At 26.7% G+C, this 15,685-nt stretch overlaps 2 protein-coding genes across 9 annotated transcripts in view; one reads left to right on the forward strand and one right to left on the reverse strand.

Annotated features, from left to right (window-relative positions):
* The first annotated feature begins 4,788 nt into the window (after positions 1-4,788).
* LOC114125638 (uncharacterized) lies at positions 4,789-10,999 on the forward strand. Its single transcript, XM_027989380.2, has 2 exons — positions 4,789-4,996; positions 9,338-10,999. Exons 1-2 carry the CDS (start codon positions 4,937-4,939, stop codon positions 10,610-10,612), a joined length of 1,335 nt encoding a protein of 444 aa, XP_027845181.2. The 5' UTR covers positions 4,789-4,936; the 3' UTR covers positions 10,613-10,999.
* Positions 11,000-13,758: 2,759 nt separating this feature from the next.
* LOC114125641 (rhodopsin-like) overlaps positions 13,759-15,685 on the reverse strand; it is a 47,341-nt gene continuing 45,414 nt past the window's right edge. For all 8 annotated transcript variants that reach the window (XM_050197220.1, XM_050197219.1, XM_027989385.2 and 5 more), the window contains one exon: positions 13,759-14,556. In XM_050197220.1, coding sequence (XP_050053177.1) covers positions 14,456-14,556 — 101 coding nt within the window. In that variant the 3' untranslated portion in view covers positions 13,759-14,455. The remainder of the gene's footprint in view (positions 14,557-15,685) is intronic.

Genomic DNA, 15,685 nt, shown 5'->3' on the forward strand with positions numbered 1-15,685 from the left:
TCAAATATCAAGATAAGTTAAGACTTCACATATTACAATGGATTATTAATGCAAACTAATTAGTAAGTGGAGATTAACTTGTACAATACTTTACACTACATAGGTACTAATGAACTAGATAGTATATAATAAAACATTTTATCAAAATTATCAATTTGTACAATACCTTATACTGCATAGGTATACTATAGATAGTATAAGATACTGTATTATAATTGTGACGCTTCCGTATTCTTAAATATTAGATTAAATAATATCGGCATTACTAGCATTCACCAATATCGTTGTACAAAAATGTCGACATTCACAATGTTTACTATAACATCTCAAATTTAATCAATATTCCAATATTCACCAATGACTATTTGGTGTACGATCAGTGGCGTAATTTGGTCATGTTTGTAGGTGGTGTGGGGAGGATGAAATATTTTTGTATTTTACCTATAACCTCCTTCTCGCCAAAAATTGTATTTATCATAAGCATCTTTTTTCAGTGCAATAAATAATGTATTTATACACATGTGACACGGAAACAAATAATTAAAAAATATTCAATAATAATATCAGTAAATAAAAATGTGGTTAAATCAGTCATTTTTTTTTTTTAAAAAAAAAAAAAGGTCAAGGGGGATAGGAAACCCAAATCTCCAATCTCCCCTGTAATTATTCCACTGTGTACGACGACATTAACCGATGACTGTTACTTGTTATAGCGTTCATACTGATTGTGTACATAATATAATGTTTTCTGACCAATCAACAGGTGCATAACACTAGAAAAATGAAAAGGGATAAATCGTAAGTCGTAACGCACGACAACCATCGCCGCCAGCGATGACGGCAGAGCCGTGTTAAGGGGGGGGGGCAAAGGGAGCAATTTCTCCCGGGTGCCTTAATTTTGTAAAAGTAAGGGGCGCCTTTATTCGCGATTAATATGCTATACCTATGGTCCAAAATGAAATTTTGCCCCGGGGCGCTGAAAAGCGCTGACACGGCTCTTGATGACGGTCGTCGACACTCGACAGGCCTTTACACGTGAGGCGGTTGGGCTCTTCACCAGCTCCGCTGGCAGTCTCCACGTGTCGCGGGGTTTTTCTCCGGTGCCACATGGTTTTCCACAGTTCTGTCGAACGTCGTCTCTTTACCGACGTACCCATAAACACCGTGGACACGGAGAGAAAATCAGCCTGTACGCGAGCGGTAATAAGTACATATCTACTACGGACGACGCTGCCGACGGATCATAAATGAATTCAACCGAACGAATCATTCAGTCCACTCGGAACTCAAAAGTGATCGCCGCCGGGACAGGTGGTTCATTAAATTAAAATTATTTTTATAGCAATATTACGATATCCTTATCGTGGTTTACGCAATCGTTATACTGCATTGTCGTCTGTATTACAGCGTTTCCCAAACCATGGGTCGCGACTCGCGGTTACGATTACGGTTATTATTTATTATTATACTAATTGTTCGTATTTTTTTATAATTTATTTTATTTATTTATTACGTTATTAGTATTCAGTATATCGTATTTTACATTTTATAATATATAAAATTATATACATATGTATAATTTTTTTTATTTTTTTTTAGCGGGGGGTCGCTTACCCAATAAAGATTAAATTTATGGGTGCCATTGCAAAAAGATTGGGAAACAATGGTCTATAATATAGGTACGGTCTTTGTCATCATATAATATATTACCTATATATGTCTACAGATTGGCAGTTAATGGTTATGTATACAGCAGTACTATAGGTAGTCGTATTTTATTTTCGTATTGATATATCTGTGCCAATACGAATTACGAATGCCTTATACATCCTATACGGTCTACGTTTTCTGACGATAAGACAATTTATAACGGTCACATTCCATACGATCTGAGTACCTAGGTAATTTGTAAAAATGTTTATACATATTACATTTACAGTATGTTTATTATACGTGAACACGTTTTTTTTTTTTATCTCGCATTGACCTAGTATAATATGTAGATTAGGTTAGGTTATTACTCTCATAGACTTATTTTGAAAATACAGTTTTGTTGGAGATAAGGGCTTAAGAAAAATATGATTATAGGCAAATAAATAGATGATTGATGAAAATTGAAAAATTATTTTTATAATATATATATTTTTAATAATCGATTGCAGTATATTTTTTATTTTGTAGAATAACTAGGTAGCAACAAAATGTATGTAGGTAACCCATTTAAATATATGCTGTATGCTTCAAAAATGTTTTTTGAATTACTTAATTGTTAAGATACTTACATTTAATGCGTATTCAATATAAATTTAGTCAAGAATATTAATAGTTATTACATATAATAAATTACTGTAGTGTAAATATTATAAAGGATAGGAAAAGATATTTTCTTGTTTCAATACAAAATCAAATGATAGGTACAAATTAATAATGTTACTGTGTAGTAAAAATAGTGAATTATCTAACATTTGCATGTAAATATCAGTGTTGCGTGCAGAAAATAAAGACACTGGACGTAAATCAGTGATCATAGGTACCTACAAAGTTTTTAATTATAGTTACTACTTATCAGTCATCATATAATATTGATATAATATATTGCTCACGGACCATGACGAAATAATATTTTAATTTATTACGATTTTGCCTGTTTAAACTCATTGATGTTTATTAGTTTGCAACTTTTTTATTTATTAAACTAACATTATACAGGTATATATACCTAAATTTTAATAATATTCTTGGAATTTATCTATTAAAATTAACTTAATTAATGAATGATTTTAATACAAAGTTATTAATAAATTAAAAAAATATATATTATATATTATTTTAGAGTACTTAGCATGAATTACAATTTTTTGAGCAGATATCATAATCCCTTTTTATCTAATTTTATGTGGGACAAATTACTACTCTAAAAAGTAGAACAAATTATTAAAATTAATTTTTAAATGTAGCGCAAATACAATTTCTTGGCACAAATTACTTACGCCTTATCTGTTTATGTATCTACAATACATTAATTCTGATGAATGAATAAAATAAATTTTCTTTGGATCGTAAATGATTGTTGAACTTGCTCTTCCTGCAGGTTTCGGGAATTATGGTTCTAATATTAAGTAGGTAGGTATAGTAGGTTCTAAAATCTGTTATTAAAGTTGCTCCGATTATTTTAATGTATTATAGCCATTTATAATTACTTTATATTGATTGTTCTAGAGCGTTTCTATTTTCTGAGTTATGACACCAGTAATTATTGGATCAATGAAAAGATGATGTATACGGTATAGGCGTAACTACTAACTAAAGCACGTTATAGGGGTGGGGCTATAGTCAGGATATTGTTAGAAAGCAATATGTGATATGGGGAACAGTCATTTTCACACAGTAGCTATTATGTGTTAAATGTTTGTTGTTTTCAAAAAATATATATATTTTTATACCTATCCAGGATATTAATATTAGATTTACACCGAATATTCTATAAAAATATCGGGAACTTTTATAAAATATCATTAATAATTACAATTTACAATAACCAACATATTATATCTACAAGTAGGTAGCTGTATACTTTATAAATGAAATTAAGTTTTCGTAATCACTATATAAGTTATTACCTAGGTACATAATATGTTATGTTTTGGTCTAATACAATTGTTTAACTACTTAATACTTGTTTGGAATAATATGGAGTAACTCAATGATAACATAAATTAGATATAGGTAGTGATATAGACACTTATATTTTATGTACAATTATCATTTATTTTTACTGTATTTATAATAAGTGTTTGTTTTTATTTTATTTGAGTAGAGTTACTAAAATTTTACTAAATATAATAAAAATAATTTTTACATAGTATTTAAAATTTAAATTACTATAACGGCTATTATTTAGAGCAACTCTGAAAATGACCGATCGCAATTGGTCTATTGATCTTGTGTTTTTGTCGTAATTGGTATCTATATCTATTACATATATGTAAAAATGTAATTTTAAGGAGATTGGTGACGGCGATCGCCTGCTTTTATCTAACACACGAGCAACATAAGAATTCAGACGTGTTTTTTGTCCAACGTACCGATTGATATAGTAAAGCGATAAGAATTCTGGAAACAGATTTGAATTTGTCGTCAAGTCTGCTTGAGAATGGTCCGCAAACATTTTTGATATGATCTCCCAAAATCCTAAAATCATTATACTACAAATGAGTTATTAAAAAATTGTCATATTTCAATTGTTTAAGAAGTTATATTTTAATATCAAAAATGTAGATTGGCCGTTCTAAAAAAAACGTGTTGGATAAAAAACACAACAGAACTGCGCGTGTGTTAGACAAAGACAGGAAATCACCGTCACCAATTCCTTTAAGAGCAATTCGTAAACTCTATAACCATAAAAATACATGTGATATTCATATATCGTATTATGTTGCTTCATACACATATACTGCAAGACATATCTTATAGGTATTATGATTTATTTACCCGTGTGCTTGCACGTGTCTCAAATGTCTAAATATTTCAATCACGAATCAGGTTATACCCTAAAGTATAATTCTCCTTTACCCTCGAACTGTCTGAGACGGTCCATTGATAGGTACTAAGTCTGAAAATCGTAACTATTAAATAATAATTTGATTATATGATTTTGGTTATCTATTCGGTAGATATCCACCGCTATTGTAGTATTGTGCTAATAACATTATAAAAATAGTTTTATCACCTGCAATAATTGGCCTTTAAAATCCATATAGACAGAGAGAGCAGTGCAGTTCACCGTTCACATTTCACCACGAAGCTTCGTTTTTGCGACCCCACTTGTCGAATGTTGATAATATACTAGTATAATGGATATTAATTTAATAGTCAGTATACATTTTAATTGCTTTTCACTTTGGTTTTGATTATTTTAATAATTTATAAATCTAAAATGGACCATACGAATAAGGAACCATTGACAAAAACCGTCCATAAAAATCCACCAGGAAAGGTAAAAATATTTATAATTTTATTAAATATCAATTATAGGTTTTTTATTGTGTTTGTGAGTACATTATTGAAATTACTTTTATGAGGCACATACAGGGGAGATCCTATGATTAATGTTCAAGGGGTTAGTATTTATTAGGAGTGACATTTTTGGACTTCCAATTAAAAAAAAAACCAACAAGCGATAATTGTATAATTACAATTATAATTATAATAAGTAATTTATACTTTAGAAATTTTAAGATACCTGTAAGAAATACTTATAAGGAATTTTGTATTCAATTCACAGCCATAGTGGTTAAAAATTAAAATGTTATATATTTTAGATTTTGAATGGAGCATAACGATTTTACAATAGTATGTGTGTGTGTGTGTGTGTGTGTGTGTGTGTGAGAGTGTATGTTGTTTATCAACGTACACAATAAGTATTCAATAAAATTATTTGATTTTCAATGATAGTTTTGGATAGAAAATCATACTTTAAAAATTAAAAAATTCGTTTACTTCTTTTATAATCGGGAAAAACAAAAAAAAAATAGGATTTTTGGCCTAAACCGGTTTTTTTTTAATTTCTCTATCCTATTAGGTATAACTTAAAACACGAATAACTCTAAAAACTGAAATTTTCATCAAGTAATTAAATTAGTATTTTCTATAATGGCATAATTTTTTAAATATTTTTACTCTCAATGAACTAATTATAATAATTATAAATTTTTGATTTTTTTCTATAAATACCTACCAATAAATCATTATCTACCGAGTCAAAATTATTGAAAATATATTATAAGATCTAACTTATTTGACTTTACACTAAAGTTTAAAAAAAAATATGAGGAATCTTGCATTAAATTTTCATATTCTTAAAATTAATATTATGCATTTTTATCTATAAAATAGTTTTTTAATATTCCTGATGATTTTTGTAAAAATATATTGAATTAAAAAACGTATTAAAAATTCTATGATACATTAATCAATAACTTTAAATATAATTAAATAACAAGAATTTATTAGACAAAATATTTTGAAAATTATAACACCACTTACCTATAAAATATTAAAATAATTATTTGACGGACAATTTGAAATACATATAACTATATAAATATATAAGACTATAATTTAATAATTCATTATTGAAATGAAAATAAAATCGATTTTGTCAAAAATTGGTTTTGCTTAATACTCCTATATTTCCTATTTTTTTTTCATTTTTCACAACTATTTTGAAATATTTTTTATCCTCTGAATTACAAATTAGCCTCAATTTTATATTAATAATCATTCAATGCTGAAAATTGAATCATTTTTACTATTTCTATAGGTGACGTTAACAAAACAAAGAAAAAAAAATTATAAAAAAAAATTGTAAGCCAATTCGTTTATTGCTCCATTCATAATTTAATAAAGGCAGTCATAACGACTGTCCGATTATTTCATAGGTATATATTATACGCAGCGATAATACCGATAATGGTTATTGATTATTAATGGTTATAAATTTATCTTAATTCGTGGTTTTTATATTATAAGTTTGTACCTAACCATATTATATAATGACTTTTGGAGTATTTCCGTTTAATAATTTAATATCTCGTCTAGGCAAAGACTATAGATAGTATAGACGATATCATATTTGACGGTGTTTTTTTGAGAGGAAGAGGTGGTAATTGCAGCACGTGCCAATTTTTGAATCCCATAAAGGGGCGTTGGTGTTTGTGGATCAAATCGCCTATTCCATATGGTTCCACGAATTTACCTTTGATACGTTAATTGTTTTAAAATTATTTAACAGACCTGCTAATAATAAGATATTTGTGAAAATAAAATAAAATATATAAAGTGAGCATCAATAGTAATAATATGTCGAAGGCCTTAAATTTTATAAATAAATTTATGAAAAAAATTCGTTTTAGAGTATTAAGATTTGAGAAATGGTTGGGCATGGGTGTTGTTTATAGAAATAATATATACACATAAACTACGTAATTTAACACCTTGTAAATTATAATAATTATATTTTTGTTGTTGTTTTTAATATAAAAGGGATTATACTATTTTATTGTAAAATTTTAGCGCCAGCCAATTTCTAAATATTCCATTATTAACATTGCTCACTGACATTAGTAATTACGACAATTATTGTTAGTACACAGAAAAATTTAAAAAGAACTAAAATATAACCTAACCGGGTTGTAAATGCTCTGGAAACTAATATTCAACAATTAAGAAAAATTGAGAAAAATGTGTATTTTTATACAACACCAGTTTTTGACTAGACAGATTTATAATATTATGTTCACAAAACAATGCATTTTATCAGCTGACGAAAATAGACATTTTTTTTAATTCACCAGAGTCTACGGGGGGGGGGGAATGGACCCTTGACCCCCCTTGAATTCACGCATGCATATAGACTTGTCACCAAATTTTGATATTGACAATTAAAATGGTAAAAGTTTAAAAATATTTTAGTTTTTTTTTTAAATTTATAGATGTATGAAATTTTCTAAATTTATGTGTGAAAAAAATGTTGCTTGCGAATAGATATTTCGAAATTGTTGATACAAATTTGGACTTGGCTAAAACGCTTGAAAATTGAACTCAAGATCCTACATCATTTGTTCTTATTTTGATAAAATTTGCAAATTATTTTATATCTATTATAGTAAAAAAATGTATACAATTTAAATTTTTTATAGATATGATTTTAAAATTCAATGCTACAAGTTCATGTATTTAATACTGAAAGCTAAGAATCTAAAAAAATATATAAACACAATATTTTATTTATGGACATTTGAAGTTAACTTTTTTACAAAATTGTATCTATTTTTTAAACAAAAAATAATGATTTTAGTTATTTTGTAATATTGTTCAAAAATGTTATTCGCGTGGAGAAGTTTCAAGTTACTTATGATATTATATTTTTTTATTAAACATTACATTTTTTAAATAATTAGTTTAATTTTAAGCTATTGCCTGTTTAAACCACGAACTTATTTAGTATTTACGCCTTTCTACGGTAAGTAAAATAAATTACCATAATATCAATATGAATATGAAATAAAATGTACTTAGTAATATGGTTGACAAACCATCTCTGCTCAGAATCGCTTTTTGTATTCGATAATTATTTATCATTGAATTCAAATTTAACACAACATTCATTACAACTTACTTAATACTGTTAGCTACCACCATTAAAGATATAAAGATATCGTGTTAGCTACTGTACAGCAGAGCATTTTACCTAGTTACCCGCATTTTTTACCTTTGATTGTTATAAAATAACTGATAAAGTAATAAGCGATTGTGTGGGCAATACCTTTTATACTTTTATTCCTCTCCGGTATGATGTGTATGTAAACGGAAAATGTACGAGGAAGATGCGCGATTAAGTAAAACCTAACGAGCGTTATAATGTGTTTTATGACTATGATGATTATTTGAGGGTGATGGTAAACTCCTACAAAAGTAGATAATACTTTACACATGTATAGTGCTTTAAGTGCTTACTCGTACACAAGCTAGTGTTAACTCATATACATGTTTTTATATTAAAAAGAAAGTTTGAAAAAAATTAATAGTAAAAATAAAAATGTAAAACAAGTACTTTGAATAATATTTTCTACATTTTTTTCCTGTTGTCAATTTTAATCTTTATTATTTCGTTAATCCTTTACTAATATCTTATCATCGTTTAGATATAATATATGTATATATATTTTTCCATTTTTTTTTTTTTATTTGATTAATTTGGTTGTTAATAAATACTTAATCATTTATATTTAAGGATTATTTAATCAAAATTATTAAGTTAACGTGTTAAGCGACCAAACAATACGTATATAATACATATATAAATCATTTTATTGGTAATAAACAATAATTAAGTATCTATTTGATAATAATAAAATAATAGATATTACAATACTGAAATAATAGTACGACCTTCATGATGTAACGTTTATTATTACAAAAATTCAAAAAACGGAAGCATAATAAAATTGTGAAAAATTATTTTAACTATCAACTAAAATTTAAATTTTTAAAAAAATCTAAGTAATCGATCGACAAAATTTGATCAGTTATTAACACTGTGCTTTCCCTACTTTAAATTAAACATGTTTATATTTCTTCAACTTTATTTAAATCAAAAATTAATATTAATTTTATAACAAATATTGATGGATTAGATATATTAAACAACGATAGATATTTTTAAGATCAAAAATAATTTATGTTTTAAAGGGCACCAAATAGCTATTGTGATTATTTAACCAAATATTTATAAAAATTAAAACAATAAATTAACAATATTAATTTTTTTTTTTAGGCTGTAGGTATTCATAAAAAGGAAATGTTAATTAATATGTACAAAAACAAAACTAAAAATGAACCCAATCTTAAATTCTCGAAATTAACGAAATTATTATCGCAAGAAACTGGTATCGGTATTCAAACAGTTAGAAGTACTGTGCGTAAATATAGGGGTGGACAAGCCATAACTGCAAAAAAAAGAAAAATTCGACCAAAAATAATTGAAAAACTTGACATTTTAGAAAAATGCGAAATTCGTCAAACAATTCATAGTTTTTGGTTTAGACACGAAATACCAACTTCAAAAAATATATTACTTGCCATAAACGCCGATCCCGATCTTCCATCGTTACAATTTACCTCATTAAAAAAAATATTAAAAGACCTAAATTTCGAATACACGAGATGGAATCGAAATAACTGTGCTCTTACTGAAAAAAAAAATATTGTACTGTGGCGTCGAAAATATCTAGAAGATATACGGCGGTACAGAAAAGAAGGTAGAACTATTTATTACTTGGAAGAGACGTGGGTCAACATCGGTGAATATTCTCACAAAGAATTACGGACCGATATAGAATCGTCCGGTAAAAGCCAACGATTAATTGCCGTACACATTGGATCAATCGAAGGTTTCGTCGAGGGAGGGCTTTTATGCTTTGAACCAAAAAATAATATGTCTAGCTACCATGAAAATATGAATGGTGACATATATTATGATTGGTTTCGTAGCGTTTTGCCTTTACTCGAGGAGAAATCTGTTATTATTATGGATAACGCGTCACACTATTCGGTAGAAAATCACGTGCCCACCATGTCCTGGAAAAAAGATAGTATTTTAAAATGGCTGGAAGATAAAGGTATAGTATTCGACGGACCAATGGTAAAGTTTCAATTAGTCGAAAAGGCGAAAGAGATAAGAAATACCGTTGACATATATAGAAGGAGTGTACAAGAAGCAATAAATTATAATAAAGCTATTCTACGTTTACCACCGTATCATTGTAAACTGAATCCTATACATTTAGCGTGGTCGGTTGTAAACAGTCACATGAAAACGAAAAACTGTTCAAGTTCTGAGTTGGACGATGTACGTCAACTGATTAATGATGGAGTTAAACAGATAACGCCCGAGATGATGACCAATTTCTTCGATCGATCAATAACAGAAGAAAACAAACTTTGGGACCTTGATTTCATTATCGATGACATGTTGGAAGAAGCTGTAACTGCATCAAACACTGCAGTAACTAACGACTTAGTTACATCTTCCGAATCGTCCGATTATTGAAGTGATTAATGTTTTATATTTTTTCATTATAACCTACCTATATCTACCTATAATTCGAATATTTTTTTTACGTGTTGGTTATGTTAATTATATACATTTTGTTTTTGTGCACATTTAAATCTGAATTTTTTGTGATATGCTTTCATTTTGAAATGTTTGATGATGATTTACACTAGGTATATACCTAGTATTATTTAAATTATTTTTAATATTATTTTTGACAAACGTTGTGAAAAAGGGCACGATACGATTGCGCGCGGTCCTTATCAGCGGTACCTTTTTAAGCGTACGATTGCGCGCGCTATATTATTTTTACTTTTAAGCAACGTTGCTAAATATAATATAGGTCCATTGGTCCACGGTTAATCCGTACGATACTATAGTAGATTATAGTAGATAAACTTAAAAATACTTATATTAATGTATGGAAATATTTAATTAGTATATGCGAAAAATAATCACTATTTTTTAAAATTAAAATACTACACATTAACTTTGAAATTGATGCTATTGAGCAACAAAAAAAGTTTTTCCGGATGGAAACATGCTGTTTTTCACCGATATTTGTTGTTTTAACTACCTTTATGGAAACTCAGGCACAAACACTTATTATTAACCATTTCCAAACGAATAATTTTATTAAACCAAAATCGAAGAAAGAATTAAGGAAAATCGAAAATCTGAAAATTGAACACAAACATTATTTAAATAATAAATCACCAAAAAATTTACTTAAGTACCTATTTGGCTATAGTTGGAAATAGGTATCGGGGCTTCAAAATTAAAAAATTTTAATTTTAAATTTTTTATTTTTTATTATTTAAGTAAATTTAATGATAGTTTTTTTTTAAATATTATATCATTCTTAGTTTCTGAATTAATGTATTTGTATTTGTATTTAAGTATTAAAAATAATAATAAATTGGGCAATGTCGTATCCACAATCGTGCGCCTTTGAGTAATTAAAATTTTGTCTTTTGTTATTCTGGCACTGTGCGCAATCGTATACCTAAAATGGTATAACGCGCGCAATCGTACTCCGCCGGTGAAAAAAAAACGACTAATTGATGCGTCTTAGGCCAATATTGTGTCATCAAATTTAAAATGTAAAAAAAAATATTTATTATTAAAGTTTATAATTTTTATATTGATATCAGATTGTGTATAATATGTACCTACGCCAAATGTTATGAATCCATATTGATAATAAAAAAAAGAACTGGTGAACTTATTCTGAAATCTGTTGTATAGAGGGCGTTGAGTGTATCTATCTCATAATTGGGTAAGTTAAATTTAAATTTAATGATAATTAATTATGATAGTTTAAGTATATAAAAAACGATTTTGAGCAAAGACAGTCTGTATTTCTGAGAATATTTTTTAAATTAGTTATATTTATATAATGTATTTATTTTTCTATAAATAGTGAATATTTTAATTTTTTGTTAAAATAATTGTTTAATTTCATCGAAATTTTAACTTATAAATTATAATGCCTATAAAAACAATTTTATCATACATTTATTAAAAAAAGTAGAAAATTTCAAATTTCCAATAGCATAAAAAACCAACATAATAATTATTTTGAAATGTCTATTACATCTAGAAAATACTAAAATAAATATAGTAAAACCATTACATGCACTCTCAGTAAATGCTGTTGAATTTTGATCATAATTTGACAACGGAATTTCGATTTTATGTTCATAATTAAAAGGTATTTAATACATAAATAAATGTGCATTCGTTTTAACTATTTTTTACAAACGATTAATTTCCTTTTCATACTATTTCTATACTATCGAGTGGAGTTTCTGCTGTTTCACGTTTTTATGATTAATATCTAAGTAAATAATTACCTATTAAAAATATTACCTATATTACCTTTATTACCTATTAAAAATTATGTAAAATAATTTTTCTTTTCTCGAAAACACATCAATATAGAGTGAGTATTTTTATAATATTATGCTTCATTGTTAAAATTATTTATCGTACTAAAATACATATCGTATTATAGGTACTTGCGAATAATCTAATACATGTGTATCGGTTATGAAGGTAGGTATATCCCATGTGTATTTTCTGTGTTTCTCTCATAACATCAACTTTCCATAACACTAATATTTATATAATTATACATATATAGCAGTAGTTTTTAACCTTTTCGGGTTTACGCGTTTTTTGATTTTGAAAATCAAGTTAGTGGCTCCCTTATGAGTTATGACTAATGATAATAATAAAAATAAAAATATACTAATTTACTGTAGGTACTACTGAACTATATTTACGGTACAGTGTACCATATTATTTAATAACGAAATAAACATGTAATTATTAATCATAAGAATTTTTTTGGTTTTGAGGCTTGATAAAAAAAAAAAATTAATACATAATGGCACGCGGCTCCCTTGATAATAAACCACGGCGCCCCTGAGAGGTGTGACGCACGAGTTTAAAACCACTGATACCTACATAGAATGATCCAAAATTTATGTTACAGTAATTTTATCATATTATATATAAAATATTCATAATAGAGAAAAATTTTGAGTATGAAAGTTTTTTTATTTAGAAATATCTAAAATAATTAGTAAGTTTTATATTTCTTTACAATATTTTATGGTTTTGGGGGTCAACTTAAGACATTTAAATGGGGATCTATACTTTATTTGTTGTCTCAATTTTTTGGAGTATTTTTATAAAAAACAAATTAAAATTCGGATAAGTAGTTTATGAGTTATAAACTTATAAGTATTTCAACTTAAGATGGGCGGAGTGAAGGAGTATGATGGGAGAGTACCCCGTAAAATGTTTATCTACTACTCCGCTCAGCTAAAATTTTAATACTTATAACTTATAATAAAATTTACATATCTGAATATCAATTGGTATGTCTCGAAATTTTCAAAAAAATTCTGTACATAATGATTGCAAAGAAAAATACAGGTCATTATTTGAATTTCTTCACCCTGTACAGTGTTATTTACTCATGTTAAAATATTCTTACTTCTCATGCAACGCGGGTGCAATCTCCCAAAGTGTATACTAGTATAAGGACCTTTGATATTTGAATATCATAGAACTCATTAGATACATAATATATAATATAGTTTAAATTATAATATATATTGTTTGCTATAGAGTTTCGTCGAAAAAAATAATACTTTATTTATTGCAAAAGATTCATTATGCTAAAATAAAATAAATTCTTAATATAATATACCAGTTATATATAAAATTACAATTTCGTATGTTTTAATAAAGAATAAAATAAATTATAAATTATAATACTCAAGTATTAAAAAGAATGAAAAAAAAGTTTACTACAATATATTATTAAGTATTATATTAACATACAACATCATGAAATATCAAAAGAGAAGGTCGAATTAAAATTAAATACAATAATTATTAAAATGGTAACGAATTTATATAGGTACTTATTTTAATAATAATGGGTGATTCATAACTGCACACAACGCGTTACATTATTATCATCATCATAATCATCTGAGTTAGTGTGTAACTTTTGGCTTTCACGGAACTTATTACATTGTAGTATTGTACCTACTACCTAAATATAATAATTAAATAATACAGGTATAGGTCAATATATTTTCATAATAATAATTGCCATAGGCGATAAAATTAAATCTAAAATGTATATGTTCTTATTATATACTGACCCTGGTCAGTCCAAAAATTGCAATGACATAGATTCTATATAATATATTAACAATACAGATAATATTATTACCGTGGAAATCTAAACATTATTTAGCACTGATTAAATTTTAAATTCTAGATATCGTAAAATGTTTTAAGTAAACGGGTGGAACGTTAAAAATCGAATACAAACTGATCAGATATACTGTTGTTTTTTTTTACTTCTTCATTTTGATTTTCATTTGAATCTTCGGAACTAGCTGTTTTGTCAGTTACTAAAAAAAAAAAAATATATATATATATATATATTTATATATTTGAACTTATTAACTATGAAAATTAAATAATTATAATTTTCAACTTCTAATAAACACAAAAAATAATGTATAGGTAACCCGTAATTAATTTTTCTTAAAACCATTTAAATCGATTAGACCAATTTCATTTCACATATCGGCGAATATGATATCGCTAAAAATTTGCCGAAAATTTCCACACCAGGATGAAACAGGATCAGTGTTATTACGTATACTCGTGTGAGTAGTGTGACACGATAATAATGTCACCCTCGGGGTAATATACTGCACTCGGTTCATTACATAGAAGTATCTATAATACTGTATATTATACGCATACGTTTAGACTTATGGGACAGCGAAAACGTTAGATAATTACATGAACTATTATAATTTAATATTTATAGTCATGGTTAGAATGTTGTACCATTTTGTATATTTTTTTAGTAAAACCTAAATATTGATAAGCAAAATAAAAATCCTTTCCGTTAAGTTACTGGAGATAAGAAATATGTGATTTATATTTTGTATATTTTTGTATATTTTGGTGGTATTAAAGATCACTACATATGTATTTTAATACCTATATCAAAATGTTTAGGTAATTTTATTCAGTCCAATTTGTAAAATTTGGTAATATGTACATTTTTTGTAATGTTTTTATTTTATCTTAATTATATTTTTTTATCAATAAAAATGTTCAATTTTATTTAATCTTTATATTATCTATCTATTATCGCAATCGTATTTTATATCTATAGTATTAACTATTGCCCGTTGAACGTTTGTACTTAAAGTATTATGATATCATAATGACATTTTATGATTTTAATTTATTCAATATATTCATATTTCATACTATAATAAAATAAAATAAAATAACATTTTTTTAATATAATAAAAAAAAATGTACGATTCAGTTAAGTTTAACCTAATCTATTAGTGTCTGAAATGGACAATTTTTCGAATCTGAAGGTTTTTATAATTTATCCATTAATCATAACTTATAAGTTATAATTTATAAATAAACACATAAGCACGTTTATCAGTTGTATGGAAACGGTCAACAAGATATGTATAACAGTTGCAGTATTATAATATTAAAACA

The sequence above is a fragment of the Aphis gossypii genome, chromosome 1 (assembly GCF_020184175.1).
Source record: "Aphis gossypii isolate Hap1 chromosome 1, ASM2018417v2, whole genome shotgun sequence".
NCBI classification, from domain to species: Eukaryota; Metazoa; Arthropoda; class Insecta; order Hemiptera; family Aphididae; genus Aphis; species Aphis gossypii.